The 27,941-nt window shown below is 30.4% G+C and overlaps 1 protein-coding gene across 1 annotated transcript; it reads left to right on the forward strand.

Moving 5' to 3' along the window:
* The first annotated feature begins 148 nt into the window (after positions 1-148).
* On the forward strand, positions 149-27,529 carry LOC148311296 (uncharacterized). The gene is made up of 3 exons (XM_088256819.1): positions 149-312; positions 1,172-2,022; positions 27,489-27,529. Exons 1-3 carry the CDS (start codon positions 149-151, stop codon positions 27,527-27,529), a joined length of 1,056 nt encoding a protein of 351 aa, XP_088112945.1.
* Positions 27,530-27,941: the final 412 nt, after the last annotated feature.

A 27,941-nucleotide genomic window follows, 5' to 3' on the forward strand; every position in this document is an offset into this window, starting at 1 on the left:
TGTTTATAATGCGATTTATATTACATGAAAATGGGTTAACATTTTTGTGCAACATTAAACAATATGCAAACTAATAAAACTAATAAGATTCTAAGTAAGTTCTCTATTAGCTATTTGATTTTCTGATTTTAGATAGACATGAGCTAAGATGAAGTGTTTTCGCGCCAAACTATCGGAAAGGCGGGAAACCTCGGGACACGGATTGAAAAGGGACAGCAACACAGCGGCCAGCCCGAGACACTACTGTCAGAGGAGGTTAGCTGATTCCTCCCACGATGAGAGAGAATGGCTTCGAAGATATACTCCAGAGAGGTTTGTTTTTATTAATAAATTATTATCTATGAACTAATTTTAATATGTTGTACAATATATACAGAGCAAATATTAATTATTCTTCTTCTATCCATTATCGGCACCCAATGTTGCATATGGCACTGCATCGTTTAGACGCAGTGTCATCTAGATCGTTAATAGCATGAAGGCTGGACGATCAGTCTTGCACTTTTTGAACCAGTCCAGATTGATATTAAATAAATATGAGAGTAAAAATCACTTATATTTATTTTGATCGCTCCTGGGAATCGAACCCGGGACAAGACCACTACAGAGGCGGACAAAATAAATTACATAGCCAACTACAATACAACGGAACACTAATAATATTACTAATAAGGAAGTGTGATTGAATTACCTATAATCCCGAATATGTCATGTAAACCGAATTTCTGTTTTATATTTATTCTGTGTAAGTTAGACAAAATATTATTACAATTATTGTTAATCTAATTCAGTTTTATTAAACATATTGTAGTACACCTTGTTATTATATTATCTAATATCAATTGTATAATATACCGTGTAATAATTCCTCAGACATTGAAGGACAAGCCGGTATTATGTATTGAACATACGTAGATGATTTATATTTTGATTTCCGGTTTCGGACCAAGACCTCCTAATAAAATATTATTTTCCTTATTCCATTATTTTAACGATCATAATTATTATATTGCGTTTTTTTACCGTGTATAGTTGCCAAAGTCTTTTTTATTCCAATTCAAGTTGTTGATTAAATTTCCAATGAAAAGGTCAGTGTTCCAAAAAGTTTTTTTGTAAATAAATTTATCGATTATCGGCGAGCATGTTTAAAACTTGAGAAGTATAATTGCAGATTCCACCTCACCAGTCTCGAACCGAACGAAATCGAAGGTGACTCCGGGTCAACGACTCCGCTCTGCCATTCGGAAACGCCGGAAATAGCTGAGATTAAAACGCCCAAGAATGTTTTCCGTCCAGCCTTCCTTACAGTGACCAACCTGGACCTGCCTTCCGACATCCTCAACGCGGACGCCAAGACCAGCCTGAAGCGCAGGGCCAAGTACAAGACGGTCCCCAAACACTGCTCGGGCCACTTGCACAGAATGTTCGTGAAGAATAACAACGACGAAGACATCTGCAGCCGCTCCTCCAGCAGAGCTTCCACGGAATACGATAGTTTCGCCTTTGAACAATACATCGGACTCGACGATGACGCATCCGTCATCTCTTTGTTCAGACCAGAAACCAGATTCCCGAGACTCGAAGTGGACGAAACATCGAACAACAATGACTCATTCTTCAAGAACATGAACGATAAAACGGCGGCCAAACGAAACTCCGCCGCGTTAAAAAATGAAGCATTAAGAAAGAAGGAAGTCAGTAGAGCATCGCAGAAAAAGGAAGCGGTAAATGATGTTCAAAGCCGAAAGAGTATCGCTCTACCTGATGATAAAAAGGAAAGAAGAAAAAGTATTACGATTTCCAGGATACCCAGCCCGGAAACAGTGCAAGTTATTAGAATAGACGTCATCACGGGTTATCCGGTGGATAATGATTCTTTGATATCCGACGAGACAGATAGTGAACTTTTTAACTCTGATAATGTTTCTCATACGAGTTCTCTTTGTAGAGACGATAAGTCGGACGATGGAAGACACGCAGAAGTAAAGTGCCAGCCGTGGAAGAATGTGTTTAATGACATTGGTAACATAAAAATACCCACTCTAAAGGATACTTGTTCATTGTTGCATTGCAAGTCATTGAATTTATCTAATCGTAGTTAATGAACGTAACTCGACGGGAGGAATTATCGTGTAAGAATGATATTAAAGAGAATATAGAGAATTGAAAACAATGCCTTAGCTTCTCTGCTTTGATAATGTAAAGATTAAATATTATTTAAATATTTATAAACATATATTTTAATAATTATTTTGCCAATACTTTTAATGTTCAACCGAAAGGTAATAGATTCAAAGTAATCAATTCATTTATTTTTAATGAGTAATCAAATGTTTTATCTGCTGTATTTCCTTTCAACTTGAATGGTTATTGATTGCGATAGAATACAAATGTAACGATTTAAATTCTGCGTGCGATAGAATAGCTATACTATTTCGTCAGTTTTAGGGGAATTACTTTTATTAATATATTAATATAATGGCATTAATATCCGGCGAGACATTTACTATAAATTTGTAAAATAAGTCTTCGTCTGCGTGCTTTCTGCTATGCAAAAATTAATTAAACCATTAAATCTTTCAAAATAATAATAACATTTTAAGCATATGAATTCCTGTATATATCTGTATGTTATAGATCATTGCATTATTTCATAGATTCAGTGACTTTAGAGCTATAAATATCTTATAACACATCCAAATTTGGATAAAAACAAAAGATTTTATATTCAAGATTAAAAATAAAATATTAACGCAAATTAATATTTTACCTTTGTACGCCAAAATCCCAAAATAATTATTCAATTATATCAAACAAACGAGTTTTAAAAAACACAATTTTATATACGAGTTTAAAGTGTTTAAACTTTGTCGAATGCAGCGTAGCGTAACAAGAAGCCGAAATGGGTAAACATAAGAAACTGTTTTTTTATTGTTTCGTTAAATGACATTTTTAAGACCAACCGTTGCAACGGTTGAAAGGTCAATGTAATATGTTCCTTCTTATGCTTTCATTGCTTACATGCTGCTAGGATTAGTAAAGAATACATTTCAACCCTGATTTTGTTATTAGCGTTTTTGTGAATAAATGAATTCATTTTCTTAAATGTTTTCTTGAACCTCTGAAATATATTACGATTAACCAAACTTTTATTTATTTATTCAATGTAAAAATTCTATAGTCAAATGAACCAAAGCTTCATGGAGAAACAAACGCTAAGATGCACTTCCCTGTCTGGCAGCGAGGGTGATTCTTCTCTCAGAGACTGACAATATCTCAGGACCTGCTTGCGGAATTCCAGGGGCAAACAAAGTGAAGCAAAGGAAACACGAAAAAGAAAAGGTCCGAATCAGGCTTGGCCTAGGTGACGTTATCCACGATAAAAGGACCTACAACCTGAGGACGAGGAGAGTTGACCCCGACAGTCTACAAAGAAGAAGTAGGAATTTAACCAAGAAAAAGATCCATTACTATCTACATTTGAGGATGTTGCGAGTCAATCGAGAGTTACATTTTATTTGTAATATTCGCAAGAAATTCCAAAAATGTGTTTAAATTATTTGGGGACTGTTTTAAAATGCATTTTTTTGCTTTGAATGCTTTGTAAGCAAATTTATTTCCTTTATTTAATCAATAATTAATATTGTATTGTTACCTCAGCCATCTCTTTCCTAAGACGGCTAGTACCAAGTGGAAACCTTTTTATTAAAAACATTATTTTTGAAATTTCTTAATTCTAGTTTTGCTCTCACTATTCGTTTATGCATATGCTTTAAAAATTATTACTTAGCAAAAAAATATGATTTTAATAATACGAACATTTGTGCGTTCTTCAGTAAATATTTGAAATACGAGTATAAAGAATCATTGATTCGCTGGAATTGCTGGAACGTATAAGTTTTAGAGTTCCCGGTCGGATCAGCAGGACAACTGACACCTTAGCGCTTCCCAAGAGTAAAACATACTCTAAAACAAGGTTCCTATATTTATCGTTCATCAAAACTGGTCAAAGATATATATGGGAATTTATATATGGGATCGCGTAGAAAGTAAGTCAATATTAATATCGTGGTGCATCCGAATTTTCACATAATTTGTCTCAGACTTGAGTTTTGATCTTCTCCTTTTCCCCTTTTCCTCCCTACCTTGTCCCTCTTCCAGGTTTTTATATTAAATTATATATCACTCACTCCTTTCAAGAATGTCATAAATCAAAAAACTTGATTCTTCAGGAGAACGTTTTTAAAGTTTAAAAATATAATAAAATGTATTAAAAATAAATATCAAGCCACTTTTTGAACATTTTACTATGCAACGGATCTTTTTAGGTAAATCCTGAAGGTTTTTTCTCTATTTGAAAATATTAAGTATATTTGAAAAAATAATTAAACAATACCTTTTCTTGAAAATGCAAAAACAACACTTTCTGCCCTATAGCGGGTAAATATTCAGTTAAAAATATGCCCCTTTTGCTGGGATAAAGTACATTTTCTGGGCATTCTGAAAACATGAACAACTGAAAATTGATTGAGCGAAATGTGAAATTTTGTATATGGAATGTTACAAATACCTGTTTCTTGTTACTCATTACTGTAAATGTGTGTATGTAACTGTTCTGTAAAATTTTGGAATAAAATTAAATAATGAAATATTACAACTCATAGACATAATTTTAAGTAGCGAAGATCCTTCTCGGGCGATGTAAGAGGCAATTGAATCTTTGTATTAATTATTATCACACCGGGAAATCAAAGAAAGTATATAGTCATCACCCATATTCCCAGGGAACCCCCTGTTATAAAATATTAAGGATGATTGTTAGAAGAAGCCTTGTGAATAATATATCATGGTTCTGCGCGAATGAAAGGATTTGTCATTGAATTCCTAATCAACTTCCCACTCTGAATTTAAAATCTTTCAACTTGAGCTTTTGTATTGCTGCATCCTTTGTTTCAAATTTGATGTAAAAATTTGTTGAAATGTGTTCGTCTGCATAAAATTGTATGAATGAATGCGATTAAATGAATGATAGGATGGGATGATATCCTTTGTTTCTACGTTGTGCCGCCTAACATTTTTTTTTCTTCTCCATCCCTGAAGATGACAAGGTGTTTGTTGAAACCGGTTGGGGAAAAGTACCAAAAATAAATGAAGTTATAAACAACATTTTGAGTTTTATTTTATAAAGTTTATAAAATGTGCCACAAGGGACCAGCAAAAACATTCAGGAAATTATGTATTACTGTCTACTGGAAGACATCATTCTTCTTAGAGCCGACCTCGGGTACTTGAAAAAATTGTCCTGGTGTAACATCGTATAATGTTTTTAAAACGTGCTAAGATGAACGTACAGTATATTTTATTCACTACATTTTGAGTGTGTCCAAATACTTGGGTACAAATCTAGGTTTTTCAAACTTAGGAGTTATTTTAACATTTTTTTTCAACATAGATGGCTGTTGTTAAATCATTTGCACTGTATCATGAGATTGATCGCATACAAGTATCTAGGAGTTCCAAAAAATTGAGCAGTGTGGTTGTCAATCATGGGTAGAATGGCGAATGTTGCACGTCTGTAAGTGATCACTTAATCAGCCTATGACAGGTCATAACCTCTTTAAACAATGGCGTGCATAGATAATTAATTAGGGTAGGCAGTAGAGGGAGGTAGAAAGGTAACACAGTTACTTCTTACTAGGGTAGGTAATAGAAGTAGTAAGGTAAGCTAGGTACTACTTGTTAAGGTGGGGTAGGTACTGGTTGCGTTCTTATGTCACGCGGGTAAGTTAGAATAGGCACTGCTTTTTTTTTAATTTACTGGCAAAGCACCCTGCGTATATGGAATTCACGCACCGGTCTATAAACATCCATATTCTTCATTTATCTACGTTAAGATGTAAAAAAATGTAATATATTTTATTTTTATACAAAATAACCAGATAAACTAAAATAAAAATAAAAAAATGAAAAGGATATTTTCTGGCTTTTCTTATGTATGTTATTATAAACCAGGATTCGGACCTCACATACAAATATAAGAGTTTCTGTTCAATCAAAAAATTCTTCATCTCACCAATAGATGTCTCTTGTGATAATTATAGTGATTCTTGTACAATGTTTCGAAATTGAATCGTATATATAGACTTTCCAAAAATTTGAGTTATGTGGTTGTTAATCATGGGTAGAATTGGTGAATGTTACACGTGAGTTAAGTGAACTCTTAAACCAGCCTATCACCGTCGTAATCCCCTTAAATGCCCAGACTTCCAAATTCTTCTTCATTTATGTAGAGATATCAAAAATATAATTTTTATTTTATTTTATTAAAACTAGTACCTTCCTAGTTACACTCCTCCCCTACGCAGCTATAATTAAGATGAATTTTGATAAACTTTTGTTATGTTGTGGACGGGATGTTTTAGGATCTCGCAAAGCATCCCAAGTGCGTGAATGAACTCGTTTGCGGTAAGCAAATCATTTTCCGCGAAGCAAGGTTGCGGTTTCCAAGTCTGAAATTACACATCCCAACTTCCAACAGCAACAGCGCCGCCGAATTTAACTCCGACAACATAAACTTCCACGACCAGCGAAGGCGTGGAAATAAAAATACCAAAATTATATCCTTAAATTATACAATGATGGCTGTATTTCAACGCCCTTTTTGCATGTGTTTCACGGAGATGAAATTAAGTTTGGCTAGTGCAATAGCCTTTGTTCTGCGCTGTGCCGCCTAATAAAATATGTTTTATATTTCCTTTATTTTAGAATGTCGTTTTATGATTTCAGTAGTGTTTTTAAACAGGTTGCTCCTTGTTTTTGATAGATGTATTTATGTTAAATGAACTTATTGCGATATTCGAGCTTAACATTTTTGCATTTTTGTGTTTCCATATTTACACTGTTAATTATTTTATTGCGTTTTCGTTCTAAAAGTAGTAAAAATAATTACAAATTCTACTTACAATATTTATATTTTCTTTTTTTTTCAACAAATTCTTGGAAGTTCTATTTGATCCAATCAAAATGGGAATCAGCCTATGACGGTCGTAAGCCCCGTGAATGCCCAGACGTCCATATTCTTCTTCAACTATGTATGTTCAGATGTCAAAAATGATATGATATTTTATGAATACCTCCATTTTTCACGAATCCTTGTAATATGAATAATAACGGCATACCACCCACCCACACCGCACCAGGGTAATGAAGGGTACACTCACTTACCCTAAAATTAAAACCACGTCTGTACAGCGGTATCATTTCTTTAAGGGTCTTAACTTATATAATGAAGTGCCGAGAATTATCAAAGATATTATACCCTTGTAGAGATTTTCAATGGCCGTTGCTAAGTGGGTCTTGGAAAGGGCGGGAAATTAGTCATTTTAATTAATTTTATTATTCTTATGTATATTCTAAGGTATAATTTTAAACAAAACAGCTCATTCATGTATGTAACTGATCTTACTAACCATCACACCGGTTTCTCGCAGTGGTAGGCAGAGAGAATAAACCACCAAAACACTTTGTCTTTGCAAACATTATTCGCTTCTGACATGTTCATGCAACGCTTCATATAATTATTTCGATTGGCCTGACTGTTGTGACATACCTGATCGTGCCCAAATTTTCTAGATCTTAGTCTGCGTTTTTTCCCAACTACATTCGCCTCATAAATTTGTTTTACCGTTCTTTCCTCACTCATTTGTTCCACATGTCCAAACCATGTCAACAAAACTTTCTTCATTTTATCACATTTAGTGCTTATCTCAGCTTTACATTCCTTCCTTTTTTCACCTTTCGAACATCTATCAAACGTCATCTATCATGTTAGTGAATATATATATATATATATATATATATATATATATATATATATATATATATATATATATATATATATATATATATATATATATATATATATATATATATATATATATATATATATATATATATATACAGTGGGTGGCCAAATTATTAGGGACACTTCGAATTTCCTGTAATTTTCATGTTCAAATGAATTTAATGAGCAAACAATTAGGTTGTTTAATTATTTTTTTATTGATTGGGGTGCTTTATTTAGAATTTAGAAACAATGTAATCAAACATTTAATAAAAGTAATTAATTTTTATCATAAAAAGCGATTATTCAAAAATTTCAGAAAAAACCTTAATATTTAGTAATAACACCCTTTGCTGCGATTACAACTTCCAAACGTCGGGGCATGCTTTCTATGCAGATTTTTATATTGTGCCGAAGATTAGGGTTACCATGCCATACTCTGATAAGAGTTTCTATCAGTAACCGCTTGGTGGTGATGACTTTTTTAGCAATTTCCCGTTTCGTTAGCCTCCAAATGTTTTCAATGGGGTTCATATCCAGCAAATTGCCCGGGCAAGGCAAAACACATACTCAACCGACGTTTTTTTCAGCCAGGAATGCGGTAACACTCCTGGCTTTATGACACGGTACCAATTCATGCATAAACACATACTCTTCATCACCAGGGAACCATTCCTTAGCCTCGGCTGGAGCCGACTTTTCAGTACTCGCTGGTACTGGTCTTGCCTCATGGTCCCTTCCATGATATGGAGGCGTCCCATACCCTAAAATGAGATTATGGACCACAACATTATGCTAACAGGTTGTTTTTAGCCCTCTTTACCAGGCAGTCCGGGTGGAATTTTTCTCCTGGGCCCCGTCGGACGAATTAAGTTTTTTCCACCAAAATTTTAAATGTTGACTCTTCTTAGAAGCAGACCTATAAAGTATTACCATGATTGCAAAAATGTGTATTTTTTATTATCTTCTTATTTTATCATACAAATGTAAGTCATAAATACTTGATTCCAATCCGAAACAGTCATATTCCGGAGTGCTCTGGCCCATAAGAGTCGTTTTTTCTTCATGGCCTCAGTCAGGCGTAGTTTTTTGGTTGGACGTCGACCAATTAGATTTACTTCGACTAACCGTCTCCAAACTGTCATTTTGGAGGCGTTGATTCCTACATCGCTTATCAACGTAGTGGAAAATCAACACACGTTTTACGATTTTGGAAATAGATGTCCCTGATTTTACGGTGACCACGCGGAGTGGTGATCGTTTTTTCTGCCACTTTTTCAGACGCGGGCTGCTTCTAGAGGTGGGTTTTTATGAATTTTTCTTTTTATCCGGTTGACTCCTAACTTCGAATTTACCTGTAAGTGTTGCTATTTCTCTTTAGGAATATGTGGAATGAAGTAGTTAGGTTGGTACTTCCCTACATTTTCTTGGAGATATGTATAAAGACTTGCCCATACTTAAATTTAGAATATTAAGGTTCAATTCAAACTAAATTGAATTTTAATTAAAAATTAATTGAAATCAACTTATTAAATTAGCAGAACTAATAAATTATTAAACAATACATAATTTTTTAAAGTCTTGGACTCAAAAAACATACAGGAAAATGGTTTAAAAAAATATTAAGTGAGCTCACACCAACACCATTTTTCACTAATTAACACTAAAATGAGAAAAAAATTTACTTCTTTGATATTTTGCAGCATTGCTACGTCTTAAAAACAATAATTATGATACCAGCAACAAAAATAAATAATATTTTTTATTTAGAACAAATTTATTTGATCATAAAATTCATTTAAACTTGAAAATTACAAAAAAGGACAAGTGTCCCTAATAATTTGGCCACCCACTGTATATATATATATGTATATATATATATATATATATATATATATATATATATATATATATATATATATATATATATATATATATATATATATATATATATATATATATATATATATATATATATATATATACACACACACATACACTCACATTTATAAATACATGTAATAGATTTATATTATCCACTGACACTTCGTGGTGGAAGTGCGTTTTAATATATTATTAGATTAAAATTAGACCAGTCCGATCGCTGGTCAAATAAAAATAAAGTGGAAAAGCTAAAAATATTGTTTGTAATCTATTAATATATTTAAATACATTTATATACATATGTATGGCATATACGCGCATACATAAACAAATCGATTCTAGTACCACACAATATCAATTTAATCAAAATTAAATGCTAATGAGAATAAATCTTATTTAGATTTTGGAAGATTTTATTCATTTCGGATTAAGCCTTACCACCTTTTTATTCATAATAGACGTCAATTTTGAAGAAAAAAGAGGTTTGTATTTTATATCAAAACACCTGCTTCTATTACATGTGCAAAAAACTGTAATACGTTATGGAAATAATTATTGATCTCATATAGCAAATAGAAATAACACATGTCTTTTTTCTTAGAACTGTTTCGGCTTAATCTAGATCATGTATTTATTATTGATAATAAAATACTAAGACGAAGGGCTAAAAGGAACAGGATAATCAAACATTCACCTAAAATGATAAATAGACTAATTATACGTAGGTGTTTTATTTGTGAAAATAAAATATGATTTTTTTTTAAATAATGTTAATTTAATTTATTCGTTAAGTACAAGTACATACATTTAAACATATATTCATTTATAAATTCATAAACATTATTAACTTTTTTTGCAAAGATCGACTTAGCCACCTCATGTGTTTTGTCGGCGTAGTTCTTTTTACTTACGTTTTTTTTAATATATTTCTTTTATCTATTTCAAATAATAAAAAAATATTAAAACCATATTCGCTCCCTTGGTTGGAACATATAGAGTCCACAAAATGTCTCCAGGCTTTCAGATCCACGTCCCGAAGTTCTGACGAGAACTGCCGACGAATTGTCAGCGGCGGTTGTCCTGGGCGGCGCGAGCCTGATGCCTTGTAAAAGAGGCAAGTTTGATTAAGGATCTCAGGAGGCATGCGGAGTACATGGCCAAGCCAACTGAATCGCCTTTTCTAGACGATAGTTGTGACCAAGATTTGCTGCAAAAATCAAAATTCTCCGCAGACCTTATTCTCAAAGCTTAGTACACGTCTGCTCTGGGCCCTTTCAAATAATATACACTCAAATAAAGGAAGATTTTTTTAAATATATTTTTTTACAATTTTCACAGTATAACCTTTTGCTCATTTACCCATACCTTTATTTTAACTTTATTTTAACCATACATTTTTTTGTGCGCCTCCGTGGTGTCATGGTCAGCGTGTTTAGCTACCGCGCTGGAGGTCCCGGGTTCAATTCCCAGGGGGGGAGGTGAAAATAAATATTGGTGATTTAACACTGTAATATTTATTTAATATTACCCTGGACTGGTTCCTGAAGCCTTTGCCCTTGCCCTCAAGTAAGTAATGATCAAGGTAACACTGCGTCAATTTGATGCAGTGCCCTATGCACCATTAGGTGCGGATAAGGGTTAAAAAAAATATTTTAACTATTTTAAATTATTTTAAAAGTTATGGTATGCTGTTACCCAGTTTTACGCATTGCACCTCCAGCTGCATTGTTTGGAAGCTGGAATAATAACATACAAATCCAATTACAAAGTCATGAACCAAATGGGGGTATTCAACTCAGAACTTTGGCAGTGACGCGATCATCCGCGTGAGCATTTTGCTCAGGCAGCTTTTACTACTTAACCCTTCGGTTACCAGGACTTTTGCGGTTACCATGCCAGAAAAACCACGATTTTAACATAAATAACTCAAAAGTAAAATTTTTTCGATAATTTACAAACATTATGTGCCATTGTTTTATCTTCGGCGCCACGGAAAAAACTCTTGGAGTTTAATTAACCAAATGTTTGTAACGTTACATAAAATCGACTAACAGGTTACATAAAATCGACTAACTGCTACTAACTGCCCACCTCCTTTTTACCACGTGCGTATAACACTGCGAATCAAATGACTACCGACCCAATTAACGACATCTGGTGTTGAATGAAATAAAGTAGGGATGCGTGTAATTATAGTTTTGCGATATTTGTATTATATTTGTATCAATTTACTACATATCTTTCATAAACCCTGACACCTAAATTTTTAAAAATAATATCACAGCTTTACACAACTTAATTTTCGTGGAAACAAAATTGGTATAATGTTCTTAGTTTTGCTCGTTTCTCGTTAGGTATTTTTGTAAAATTATAACTTATTGTGAGATAAAATTGATATATTTTTTTTAAATTTCGATGTTCAACTAATTTTCAAAAAAAATGTGAATCGAAAATTTTTGCACACCCCTGAAAAAAATCCTTAATACACTGTCCAAAATATTTATATCTGATACTTTTATAAATCATGACTTCCGACCTGACGGATCCTGTATTTCCTGCTAAAGTACCGAAAACATATATATCAAATATTGGTAACCAAAGAGTTAACATACATTTTAAAATCAATGGTATTCAGGTGATTCATCATTTTCAGTTTAAAGTAAGAAACTATAATGTGTGTTGACGTTTAAAAAATTAACAAGTCAAAACTTTTAGTAAACTTTGGTAATAAAAATAAAGTGATATTTCTTAACCAGAGACCGTAAGCGTTCTGATAAATGTACAAAAAAAAAATATTTTCCATTCATAAAAATATTCGGTCATAAAGCATTGAATCATTATGCTAACGCATGACGTCACCGGTTGCATCACTTACAAAATATTCCTGCGAAAATATTTTTTTCATGTTTTGATTTTATACATATTTTGTTCAAGTATATAAATAGCGAAGATATATTATTTAAGGGGATATTCGCAAACATAGAATTCATTCCACCGGAGACCACCAGAGAGGTCACATGTTTGTCCACGCCCGATTTTTTTTTAAGAATGTGAATTGGATTTTTTTTTAAATATATGTATAAAAAATATTTCAATAAAAATAATTATTCCTTACCTTGCAATAACTCTTTTCTTTTCAAAACATTATAATTATTTCGAAGAAAAACTTATTTTTTCAATGCATAAATGGAGTTTTTAAGAAGAAATCAATTGAGTAAAATGTTTCCTGGATTTAGAGATAATTAAGTTACGACTTGACGAATACTGAGTTTTGATACATTATTTTAAAAAAAGGTTGCATGAATTTTCTATGGACAAGAATATTAATTTCGATTATATGAAGATAGAATCCAGCCCATTTTTAATTAAATACATATGTTACAATAAACAGAAAATACAACTCGTAAAAATATAGTCAATTTTGTAAAAATGAGACAACGAATTTCTAGGGTTGCTGCACAATCTCTGGGCTTACTCCAATTGTTTAGTGTTTTTTTTACCATATTTATTATATAATTCGTACTTATTCTTTAAACAAATAACATTTGGATTCAAATTGTCAATTCAAATCTTTTGGCTGAACATAGGTTACGCCTAAATAGTCAACTTTCTCGTACGTTATACGTAATTTGGCATTTAAATAAATATAAATAAATATAATAAATGAATAATAAAATTCGAATGGTATATTGTCCTTTCAGGATTTTTAAAAACTATCCTTCTCTGCATCGTATGTATGTCGCCACTAGAATAAACATTATACACACACACACACACACACATACATCCTCTTACACACAATACACATGCACATTTTCATTCATAGATACGTGTTCATTTACTAGATGTACACGAAATATTTTGTACCAATCTTTATGTTTCTGTGGTTAACTATAATTGGCTTGTTTAATGTACATTCTTAATGTTTTCTTTTAAATATGTTGCTGTTTTTAACCCAAGTAAATAAATAAATAAATACCCTTGCAGCACCGTATAGGTGATAGAAGTGAGTCTTCTGTCACGTGTACAGAAACGTGTAGAAAAAGAAAGATTGAGTGTAAGAAATACAGATAAAGGAAACATTTAAGTTTTTTTTTTTTTTAGCAATACAAAGTTTAAAAAAATATTCTGCTTATTCAATATTTATAGTGTCATTGTTCGGTGCTTCAATTTGTATGACTGATATTAATAGTTTGTGATAACTAAAATATTAGACGTACCACATGGCCGTGATACGATATTTTCGAGATAACGAGAAAATATTGCATCTATTGTAGTATCGAATTTTGTTTTTGATTCGTAAGGTTTGTCAAAACACAATGATAAATATTACTCCCACATTGCGTACTTCCTCATTGTTCATATGTGTTGTCTGATATGATCGCTTTTTTTCCTTCTCCTATGTTACGTCTTTCTTCTCTCTCGATGAAATGTGCCTAAAAAACGTGACACATCCTTGAAATTTCACTCTCAATTATTGTCCAATTATCGAATATTGTATCGCCTCAGAAATTTCACATATTTATCTTATTGTGTAAATCTTATTATACACAATGACAATATAAACAGTACACATAGTAAACAAGTATATTTTGAGGTATGTTTGGGTATGTTTGTGCATATACGTAACGTATTTTTTTCATAAATATCCATGGCAACTAAAACTCAACTACTTAGGGAACTAGTTTTTCCTTTTGTTATATATGAAGGAGAATAATAAACCATAATAGCCCGTGAAATGAAAAGTATCGATGACTTCGAAATGTAGTATTGGAAACATATGCTCCGAATTCCCTGGACTGCAAGGACAAGCATTTCTACCTTAGAAGAGCTTTATGTAGATGACAGACTTTCCTAAGTCTGTTTGAGACGAGTTCTTCAGTTTTCCGGACACATCCCTAAAATAAACAATAACAGCCTCAAAAAAGTTAATGGTCATGAGAGGGGTCGAAGGTAGTAGATGAGAAAGATCGCCCACAGGATGGACTAAATAAATCAAAGCTCATCAGTGGTTAGGGCGATGCTGTTAGCTGTGTGTCGGGAGAGGTGGAAGACGACCATAACTTTTTTTTTTGAGGACAAGAAGTGAGAACGGTCATGACCCTCAGCAAAAAGTTTTTTTTTAATATTTTATTTGGAGTTTTACAGAATAGTAACATATATCAAGCCATTCACATAAAATGAGTTACACAAAGTACTTCTACTATTTCCAGGTACAAAATTACGCAATTGTAATTCTGAGAAAATACCTGAAAGAGTGAGGAAAAGAGGAAAAGGGGAAAAGGAAAAGACCAAAACTCAAATCAAAGACAACTTGTATGAAACCAGGGACACACTTTATATTATAAACAATGTAAAATGAATAAATGTGACATTTAAAAATAGTATTTTTTCGTGGGTGCAGCATGTGTATAAAATTAGCAAAGGTTCCACGTTTATCCTTCTGTTTTACCCCGTATTTGACCCTGATTGTAGTCTCTATATTTATCATAGATCCACCTTGAGTTAACGAGAACCCAGAACAAAGAATCCGGAGATACCGACATTATATGTGATAGTGTTCCATCACCTGTCGAACAGTTTACACGGGTTACACATTTCAACGTGACTCACAGAAAAAAACGCGTGTGTTTTTGCAAAATCTTGTGCATGTGGTGGAGAATCTAAGATCATAAATCGTGAGTGGGTGGGGGTTATACCATACGAGACAATACACAAACAGCGTTGTCTGCAGCAAGCTGATCACTGGATAATCATTACGATTTATTCCTCGTTACATTTCTAAGAATTCTGCAAAATATCCTCGGAATGTGCTCAACGGATGTGATCAGCTCAATAACCTGTTTATATGTATAATTTTCAAGGTGATCTAAAACAAATTAAAGTTTTTATTTTCCCAGAGATATCAGTATTAATATTACAAATATGGTATTTAGAGAGATTATAAACGCATTATGTACCCACGAATGTATGTATATCAATGGTAGAACCTACTGTTTATTTTATACATTTTAAAATCTATTGTTACAAGTTATAATTAAACGAAAACAAAACGGATTATTTGACCACCAATTAAGCTTTGTGCCGAATTATGATAACATATTACACATTCGCTCCTAATTTTACATAGTTAACGCGGGAAATAAATCTTCAGACAAACTTCAAAACATTATCAATTTCTTTATTATTTCTGTTTTATTAAAAATTATGAATATTGTGTATTATCTATTTATTTAACGACTCTTAGTAAGAAAACAAATTTCAATCAATTTCGAAGTATAGTTATAAATGGATAAAAATTGACATTAGCTGATAATGACGCATATGTCAAATTTAATTATAAAGAAAACATCTATAGTTTTCAGACGTGATTTCAAATATAACGAAATTCTTTCTAACGCATAAACGACCTGCCTAATAGTCAACTGATATCTGTCTTGGTTCATGGTTAATGCTCTGTGTATTGAGATAACTAATATTTTGTTCACCGTACCAATTGGTATTATTGACCACACTATGAACAAAACAAGAATCAGAGTAAAAAAATTATAACACAACCTACATTGAAACCTTTCAAATATACTATTGTATATATGAAATAAATGTCTTGTATTGCGTTGAGTGACGTTAATCACCAGACACGGATAGGCACGGATAGTAATTGTAATTGGAAATCTCGTTAAACATAACGAATGGCGTCTGCGATCACTATCGGTTTTCGACACATCGGTGTCGAGCGAAAGAAATTCACAAAAGAATATTTTTTTTTTGTTTTAACTGGATTAGTAAGATAATTTTAACGAGCGCTAATACTTACGCGTGTGTGTGTGGTGTGTGTGGTGTGTGTGTGTGTGTGTGTGTGTGTGTGTGTGTGTATGTGTGTGTGTATGTGTGTGTGCGTGTGTGTGTATGTTCATATATATGTTTATACACATATAATAAATACTTTTTGTAACGACATTTTTTTATGTCAGTTGTGTAGATGTGTATGGGACTGTTACTTCAGGAGCATGCATTTATTTAATTAGTTTAATATTGCATTTTTAATTTGTTACGTTTTGTTCAAATGTCAAATATAACAAGGGTTCTAAATTCTGGTAATAAAGTCGTTCAATTATAAATATTAAACCCGTAATAAATACTATTACGATTCGCAGTCAACAACACTAGTGCCATCTATGGACATTGAAGCAAACATTTAACTGAAGAACGGAACCATCGTGAATTACCTGAAATGATTGAAAATTATATAAATGTTACAAACAAATAAAATATTAGAATAGAACTTATAAAACATGGAAATAAGTTTGAAAAATAATATGACTGTGAAAAAAAAACATTTAAAAATAAACGATGAAAACAAAGGACGTAGGATCTGGCAAGGAGTTGGGATGAAGAAATAAATTATATTATGTTAGTAAACATATTACTAGGTAGTAAGTTAGTAAGTATGAATGTACCAATTACGGGGTTTCATAACGATGATGTAATTAATAACGACAAATTTCGATGACATTTAAAGTTTTCTGCTCGGATAAAAAGTAATTAAAAAAGGTGAAATTCAATGACATTTAAAGTTTTATGCTCGGGTAAAAATTAGGGTTGCACAAAATAAAACTGATCGTAGTAATTAAGGAAAATAATATTTGAAACCAAAGAAGTTCTTTGATTTTCAGTGTGACTAATTGAAAAATGAAGTGGTTTTTATCCCCGTTGGTTTTAAAGAAATTATATTCATCATAGTTTATATAATATTTCAGTTGGTTAAATAAGCTCACATTGGCAGATATCGAGATATTTAAGTGTGCTTTTATTCTCATTATTCTCGGTAAAAAAGTTTGTCTCATTATTCTCGGTAAAAAAGAAATAATCCGATGTTAAAGGGGATAGCCAAATATGATATTACTAATGGAAACTTACTTTTTCGCTTACCTGATTGAAATAGTAACATATTCTGTACTGGTATATATTTCTTTTCAGATTTATTTTAAGATTTCAAATAATCAAATTCGAGGAGCAGAAATACCCACTACAAGGTTTAAATGGTATGTGTTAAGCAGAAACTCACAAATTGGCATGCGGAGATAATTGCATTTGTATTTTTTTTAAATCAGTATAATGATAGAAATTTAATTTGTTTCAACATAACAATAAAGAAACATTATTTACTGTGTGTCGTATACAAAAATTTTACATTTCGTCAATAAGGTCATAGTTCGGTATTTTGTTTTAAAATAATGATAAAATGAACAAATCCAACCATCTCGAATGGTTTCAGCGAATTTTCTTCAATATTTGTAATATTTTCAAGTATGTAAATAATATTAACGTGAAAAATGCTGAACCCACATGGATTTAAAAAAACATTATGGACTTTTTGGTAGTCGGTTAGAAAAAAATATTGTGTTTATTTTTGGATTGGATACCTTCCAACTCTTTTTTTTCCTCGTAATTTAGCAATTTTGTAAATTTTAGATAGATTTTTTATTTTTTTATAATTTTTTTAACTTCGCACTTTCATTTATCTACTATTACTGCTTGATCTAAATCTAACTCCAAAATAGTTACTCTGTGCCTCTCAAAAAAGTGACTTAACTCTTATGCTTAAAGAGGAATTCATACAGAAGATTATTTATTATCTATAAAAGTTATATTATTTTTTAAATCTCTCAGATGATGTGGTGAGCTTGAGATTACAAGGACTTAGCCACAAAAAAAGGAATTACAGATGTCAAATATTACGATCATTTCGAAAACCAACGTGTATATTTTCAAATTTTATCTGTTATTATTATATTTAATATTAATTTATATATATATATATATATATATATATATATATATATATATATATATATATATATATATATATATATATATATATATATATATATATATATATATATATATATATATATATATATATATAAAACTAACTAACTAACTACTACTAAGAGAGAATAGAACGACACACCACTCTGTCTTTGCAAACATTATTCGCCTCTTCCACGTTCATGCATCTCCTCATACATACCCGCCGATTATTACGACTCCTAACCTAACCACTTACAAGAATTTGCCATACCTGATCGTGCCATATTTTTCTCGGCCTTCCTCTGCTCCTTTTCCTCATTCATTCGTTCTACATGTCCAAGCCATCTCAACACACCTTTCTTAATTTTATCGATTATGCTTATCTCAGCTTTGCATTCCTTCCTTATTTCACTACTCAAACATCTATCATACGTCGCATAAGAGATCGCATTTCGACTGCATTCAGTCTACTTTCATCCTCGTTTTGCCAACTCCATGTTTCACTCCCATACATAAGAGTTGGAACTAGGACTCCGTTGTGCACTGCCAGTCTAGCTACCGCTGATAGGTTTTCATTTGCTATTTCTGATTTCAGTGCACCATTCACTTTGTTCCCAGCATTCCCAGCATTATAAATATATATATATATATATATATATATATATATATATATATATATATATATATATATATATATATATATATATATATATATATATATATATATATATACATATATATATATATATAAATATATAAATATATATATATATATATATATATATATATATATATATATATATATTTATATATAAATATATATGTATATATAAATATATATATATATATATATATATATATATATATATATATATATATATATATATATATATATATATATATATATATATATATATATATATATAGTCATATACTACGTGGAAATGTAAATATATTTCTTTTATCACAACCTTGCACAACAACGGCGCCATCTGTTGAACATAACTTAAATGTTAAAAACCTTAAATTTTAATTTATTTTCAGGTCAAAACTCATTAGTAGGTTGTACTTTATGAAATACATTTTGTCTATTTTGGTATTGACATCAATCTTAATATTTTTTTAAAAGAATAATCCGTAAAGGCTTAGTTATAATAAAGTAATCTAAAGGTAGAATAGTAAGGGTAGGGAAATAAAACGCAAAAAAAAACATCACTAGCAATGAGACCGATTGAATAAAAATACCGAGAACCTACCGAGAAAAGAGATACTTAAAAACCCGTAGATAGTAATGCTCTATTCTTAAAATTAAATTTTAAGCGTTAAATATAGCAAAAGTACTTAACCTTTATTAAGTAATTAATACTTCACTAATTGTATTTAAAATATGTTTTAATTTATTTAAATAGTTTTCAGGGTTTTCCCGAAGAACATATAAAAATTGCCTGCCGGCTTCATATAGTGTGTAAGTAAGTGACAGGGGTCAATGATTTTTAAAAAAATATTATATTTATCACCATATTATTTTATCAAATATATATATTTTTTTACTTTACTCCATTTTAACAATATTTTGAGTTTCATTGATTGATCTGTCAGTTTCTTTATGGTAATATCTATAATTTTTTTTGACATCTCATCAAAGATGAAGTAGAATATGGAAGTCTGGGTATTTACGGAGCTGACGACCGTCATAGGGTGGTTTAAGTGATCACTTTACACACGTGTAAATTCACCAATTCTACCCATTATTGACAACCACACTACTCAAATTCTTGGAAGTTCTATGAACCAATTTAGAAACAACATTCTTCTTCATCTTTGATGAGATGTAAAAAATAAATAATACGAAAATAACTCCTGTAATTGGAGATAATCCAGATTTTGTGAACAAGTATTTGGACACACTAAAATGTGTAATATGTATCCATTTTATATTTAACGTTTATTTAGTTAATACCACTATTTATTTCCATCTCTTGAGATACGTGTATTGATGCATTTAATATCGTTATCAAACAACGTATGTGAAACTTGCATTTGTGTTTTTAGGAAATCGAAGAATGAGGATGGTATATTTCTTATAATTCTTCGGTTGTAACAAGAACAATAAAGACCAAGCTTTAGTTATTGTTATGCTGTTACCTACATACTTCAAATTCAAGTAAGTCATACATTATGGTGTTTGAAAATGATGCGAATGAATCGAAACACGTATCATAATAGATTTTAAGAAATAGTGGTATTTCCTAAGTAAAATTTAAATTAAAAATGCATAGAATTTACCACAAAGTGACTGCCGAATCAATTAATGGAAACAATTACTTTGTGGTGTACAACCGTAAGTACCACTTTTGATTTTATGAAAATATTAATCTTTCAATTTTGCCACAAAAGACACGTGATAATTTAGCAGACGGAAAGATAGCGTAACCGACACTGAAACAGAAAAGGAAATGAGGCATGCCCCGAAGAAATTACAGCGCCCCAAAAATGATTGAAAAAGACTGAGACTAAACTAACAAAGCAAATTGAATAATTTAATCAACATTTTTAATTGGCATTTCTCAATGAAACAATATAATTTTTATTAATCGGGAATTATAAATAAAAATTAAATTATTTACTGAATGTTGTATACGTATTTTCAGATCAAAAAAATACTGAACGATAATATTATGTATTATTAAAATAAATATGGTATTTCATATAAAAGTAATTATTTACATATTTTGTGATACATAATAACGGGAAAGATTTATATAAAAATACTAACGTATGTGTAATAAAATTATGTATTTATTTAAACGTATTACATACATAACTCGCATGTATTATATAATATTCACGATGCGAAAAAGATATATAATATAATGATAATATATAATATAATAGGCATAAAAAACACAAAAGGTAGGAAATATGCATCACTAACACAAATATTTTTTCACACAGCATTTTTTCAGTTCATTGTTAACTGTACGTTTTGCGTACTGTACCTCAACATTGTATCAACAGACCAGGATCGAGGAAAGTTACTTAAAATAATACATTTTAATTAAAAAATGTTTAAAATCACCTTTGAGAATAAATTCATACTTTTCAGAAACAAAAATAATAACTTTCATTCTACAAGGGGTTTCAATCAGTTTGTAAGCTCTATAAATACTTTGATCCCGTTTTTGTATCTCAATTTTTCTTCTTTCAAACTTCTTTATCGCCGATGAAATATCAATTGAACTTATTTTCAGTTTTAATTCTAAATACATTTCTTTGTTATAGAGAACTATTTTTAAACACTACATTGAATTACTTATATATAATGTACCTATAATATATTTAGGTAATTAAATTGAGATTTTGTCCCGTGTCCAGAACTTTGATTACGTTATCGAACTTTGTAGCTTATTTTTATCTTAATGGAATATGAGCACTCGTAATTAATACTATTACTAACTAACTAACTAATTATCGCGCCACTTCTGCGCAGGGAAAGGCAGAGAGAATAGAACGCCACACCACTCTGTCTGTGCAGAGATTCTTCGCCTCCTCCACATTCTTACCCACCGATTATTAAGATTTTGAATTATTATTATCTGACCGCTTTCAAGTATTTGACATATCTGATCATGCAAAGTTTTTTTCAGTCTTCCTCTGCTTATTTTTCCAACGAAATTCTCATATATTTGTTTTGCCTTTCTTTCTTTCCTCGCTCATTGGTTCTATGTGTCCAAACTATCTCAGCACATCTTTTTTAATTTCATCGATAATGCTTATCTGAGATTCGCATTCTTTCCTTATTTCAACATTGGGACAAAAAGCATAGATCGTTTTGCCGCGCAGTCATCCGAGGGATTGCATTTCGACTGCATTATCTACTTCAGTCTACTTTCATCGTGAATTATTGGGTAATATATTCAAAATAAAACAAGGTTTGTTGGATTGAATTCTACATTTATTCATGTTTATGTTAATACGTTTCGTCTTCTTAGGGCATTATCAAACACTAAGTATTTTATTTTGGATATATTACCCAATAATTCAATATGGAATTCTACTAACTGTCTGCAGTTACAATAAATACTTTCATCATAGTATGAATACCAGTATATTCCTATATTGTCCTGAGAATACCATCTGAGAGCATATTCCACACATTTCTTCCAACATTGAAGATTTCAGAGCCCTGGAAAACTGTTGATGACCAATCACTGACTGTACTCAGCGAAACTTCGGGATACTAGTCTGACCTGGGAGAAAGCCAAAAAATGGCTTGTAACAGAACAACAAAACGACTTATTTGTGGTGGCCATAAGCTTCACCTAGTAAGAGAACAAAGAAGGGTAATATGAAGAAGCTATTCTAACTTTTTGTGACATCTCAACATAGATGAAGAAGAATATGGACGTCTGGATATTTACAGGGTTCGTGACCTATCATAGACTGGTTAATGATATCTTTACACACGTGCAACATTCTATCCATAATTGACAACCACACTACTCCTAGATATATCATTAATCTCGTGACACAGTACATATGAGTTTACAACGACCATCTATGTTGGATTGAGAAAGATTGTATTAAGCAGAGACCCTTTTTTTGGATGTATGCATGATCTGTTTGCCAGATTATTTTTACATACTGGGAAACGCTGGAAAACATTTTTTTATGCAAATTATATTTTGAGTGTGTCCTGATACTTTTTTTTTGTAAATAAATATTTAATAATAACTTTTAAATGGAGAAATACCAGTTTTGTGAACAAGTATTTGGACAAACTCAAAATGTTGTTGAGAAGATATATTCTTAGTTTTTACATAATTTTGAGTGTATCTAAATACTTGTTTACAAATCTGGATTATCTCCAATTATAGGAGTTATTTTACAATTTTTTTTTCATCTTATCAAAGTTGAAGAAGAATAAATATTTCAAAATTGGTTCAAATATTATATATATATATATATATATATATATATATATATATATATATATATATATATATATATATATATATATATATATATATATATATATATATATATATATATATATATATATATATATATATATATATATATATATATATATATATATATATATATATATATATATATATATATATATATATATATATATATATATATATATATATATATATATATATATATATATATATATATATATATATATATATATATATATATATATATATATATATATATATATATATATATATATATATATATATATATATATATATATATATATATATATATATATATATATATATATATATATATATATATATATATATATATATATATATATATATATATATATATATATATATATATATATATATAAATATATATATACATATATATATATATATATATATATATATATATATATATATATATATATATATATATATATATATATATATATATATATATATATATATATATATATATATATATATATATATATATATATATATATATATATATATATATATATATATATATATATATATTTATATATATATATATATTTATATATATATATATATATATAAAAAAATATATATATATATATATATATATATATTTATATTTATATATATATATATATATTTATATATATATATATATATATATATATATATATATATTATATATATATATATATATATATATATATATATATATATATATATATATATATATATATATATATATATATATATATATATATATATATATATATATATATATATATATATATATATATATATATATATATATATATATATATATATATATATATATATATATATATATATATATATACACACATATATCACAAATATATAGAACTTTCAAGAATTTGAGTAGTGTGGTTGTCAATAATGAGTAGAATTGGTGAATGTTACACGTGTGTAAAGTGATCATTTAAACCAACGCTTGACTTGACAGTCGTCAGCCCCATGAGTGGCCAGACTTTCATATTTTTCTTTTTCTTTAATCATATTTTATATTTTTGCTATAATTCTGGTAATGCTCAACAAATAAATGAAACCATAATTATGTGTATGTTCGTGTGTGGTGGTATTGATTCCGCAATGGGCTCTTCCTTTGTCTTCAACTTTCTGTCACGATATTATGATAAATCCAAATATATGAAAAGCTCACAAGGATATATTTATGTCGTGACCAAAAAGTGATAACACTGTGCGTGAAAACGAAGAATGACGTGTTAAACTTTTTATTTTTAGTCTTTAAACTACAGAAAATATCATAACATTGATCAATTAAAACTCAACTTTCATTTTATAAAATGTCAAAATATGTTTATGTATATTTTACTGATATCATTTGATTAAAATTGCATCTCTAGAGCATTTAAATAAAAATATGTTTCAACATTTTGAGTCTAAATACTTGTTCTTAAATCTGGATTATCGCCAATTAAAGGAGTTATTTTTCATATTTTTTTTTTCATCTCACCAATAGATGTCCTTATTATTCATCGTTCACTTTGTGTTATACCAATTTTAAGTGGTTAATTGCAAAGTGAACAATGAATGATAAGGAGAGTGTTAAAAATATGTTTACTTGATTTGAAAACACATTAAAACCTTTTCATATAAAAATCTCAATATTTAAATATTTTACGCGTTAGACCAAAATCTCTACATTACGTTCACTTTATATTAACTGGAAATATGTTTGTTACCTTACAACATCTCATCAAAGATGAAGAAGAATATGGAAGTCTGGGCATTTTCCCCGTAAGTGCCCAGACATCCATATTCTTCTTCATCTTTGATGAGATGTCAAAAAATAATATGAAAATAACTCCTGTAATTGGAGAGAATCCAGACTTTTTGAACAAGTATTTGGACACACTCAAAATGTTGTAAATAAATTGTCTGGTCAAATTATAAGCTTAAATAATAAAAATTAAAATGTTTTTTTCTGGCGTTTCTCATGTGTGTGATTATAATCCAGGATTCGGACCTCACATACTAATATAAGAGTTTCTGCTTAGTAAAAAGCTTCTTTACATCTCACCAATAGATGTCTCCAGTGAAGTTCTAGTGATTCAAAAACAAGGTTTCTAAATTGGTTCATATATACAGAACTTCCAAGAATTTGAGTAGTGTGGTTGTCAATAATGGGTAGAATTGGTGAATGTTACACGTGTGTAAAGTGATCACTTAAACCAGCCTATGACGGTCGTCAGCCCCGTAAATGCCCAGACTTCCATATTCTTCTTCATCTTTGATGAGATGTCAAAAATAATTTGTTACCTTACATGTCAATAAACGATATACCGATATAAAAACGATGCAAAAAGTAATAATTCTTGTATGCTTTTACATATTATACTTCTATAAATATTTTGTTAAGGTTAATAAATGGTCAACATTTTAATAGTAAATTTAAAAACTAAATTCTTTCAATTGTCCAGCCTTTTACATAGGAAAAACATAGCAAAAATCCAATATTAGAATTAAAGAACATCTACGGTGCCTTAATAATAATATTTTTTTCTGAATTTACTAATCACCTTATATCTAACCATACCAAAGTTAACAATTCTTTAATATCTTCAAACCCACCCCAACAGTGCATAGGGCACTGCATCATACAAACGTTTATCTTGATCGATAACACATGAAGGAAAGGTGATCAGCCATCCGCGTCAAGTACCACTCAGGGGTGATATTGAATGAATATTAGAATGAAAAAATCACTTATATTTATTTGACCGCCCCCCCTTGGGAATCAAACCAGGGACCTCAAATCGTGCTGACCATTACACTATGAAAGCGGACAAATGATGCTTTCAATATAGAAAAAATAAATTAAACGACTCTTGTATACTGAAAGTACTTAAACATATTTATTGTAACTGCAGACAGTTAGTAGAATTCCATATTGAATTGTTGGGAAATATATTCAAAATTTAACATGGTTTATTTGGTTGAATTCTACATTTATTTGTGTATATTTTAATATGTGATACGTTTCGTCTTCTTGGGAAATTATCAAACACGTGTTTAAAAATGATTATGATAACGTGTTTGATAATGTTCTAAGAAGACGGAACGCGTCACGTATTAAAATATACATTAATAAATGTAGAATTCAACCAAATAAACCGTGTTTAATTTTGGATATACAGTGAAACCTCTATCTATCGTTTTTAAAGGGACCTATTGAGATAAACCATGAATGCGGGAAAACAGTGAATGCGGGATAAAGAAGTCAATACACAAGGACATACAATCGAGTAAAATACCGTCCTCCTAATCTGCATAACCATTGGTAGGTTGAAATTTTAAGAATACAAGTTTAAGATGTAAATAAATGTATTTATTAAAAAAAAATACAAAGTTGAACAGAACCCAAAGATCTTCAGACTTCTTCACAAGCTTTCGATAGTCTGTTTCACATATAAAAATATTGTCATCGAATGTATCAAATTGAGAAAATTAAAAAGAATGTAAAAAAACAGACAAATTATATCTAATTTAAACGATGAATGCGGTAAAACGGTGGATAGAAACGATCGATGCGATCTATTTTTGTATGAAATTAATTTGTGGTAGAAAAATAAACGATAAATCCGGGAAAACGATTATTCGAGGAACGATAGATAGAGGTTTCACTGTATTATCCAACAGTACTGAAACATACTGAAAATAAAATGTAGGAGTTTACGTAGGTTCTTTCTTCTCTCGGAAATGTGTATATTTCAACTGCGTCAGAGAATTGAAGCAGATACTACATCCAGTGAAGCGGAAACTCCTAGGTACTACAATAAGTCCTTTTGTAGATCCTGGAGCTGCCTAGAGCTAGTTACATCCATCCGACCGTCGATTGAATCCATTTGCCGTCACTAAATTATGCGTGAAACGTCCATCTGCCCCAGGGTGGGAGGAGGGACACCCTCCGCTGCCGCCCCCCCCCTAGCCGTTTCCTCTTGATCCGAATCCCCTACAACCTTACCTCGTCCTTCTGCTACCAGGTTTGGAGATCAGTAGATGATTTTTGCTAGGGATGTGACATTCCTTTTACTTTATGTATTAAATGTCAATCAAACACAGATTTTTTTATTTATTGTAACTGCAGACAGTTGGTAGAATTCCATATTGAATTGATGGGTAATGTATCCAAAGTAAAACACTTTTTTTATCGAATTCTACATTTATTTATGTATATATTAATTAATACGTGACGCGTTTCGTCTTCTTAGGACATTATCAAACACTGATAATGTCCTAAGAAGACGAAACGCGTCACGTATTAATATATACATAAATAAATGTAGAATTCAATCCAAAAAACCGTGTTTTATTTTGGATATATTACCCAACAATATAGA

This window comes from Brachycentrus maculatus, unplaced genomic scaffold (assembly GCF_059751285.1).
Source record: "Brachycentrus maculatus isolate JH-2025_06_01 unplaced genomic scaffold, ASM5975128v1 h1tg000068l, whole genome shotgun sequence".
Classification (NCBI taxonomy): Eukaryota; Metazoa; Arthropoda; class Insecta; order Trichoptera; family Brachycentridae; genus Brachycentrus; species Brachycentrus maculatus.

Coding starts and splice junctions, on each gene's coding strand:
- LOC148311296 (XM_088256819.1), top strand. CDS start 149: ATGAAGTGTTTTCGCGCCAAACTATCGGAAAGGCGGGAAACCTCGGGA. Junction 313..1,171: donor CGAAGATATACTCCAGAGAG/GTTTGTTTTTAT, acceptor GTATAATTGCAG/ATTCCACCTCACCAGTCTCG. Junction 2,023..27,488: donor GAATGTGTTTAATGACATTG/GTAACATAAAAA, acceptor CATCTGCCCCAG/GGTGGGAGGAGGGACACCCT.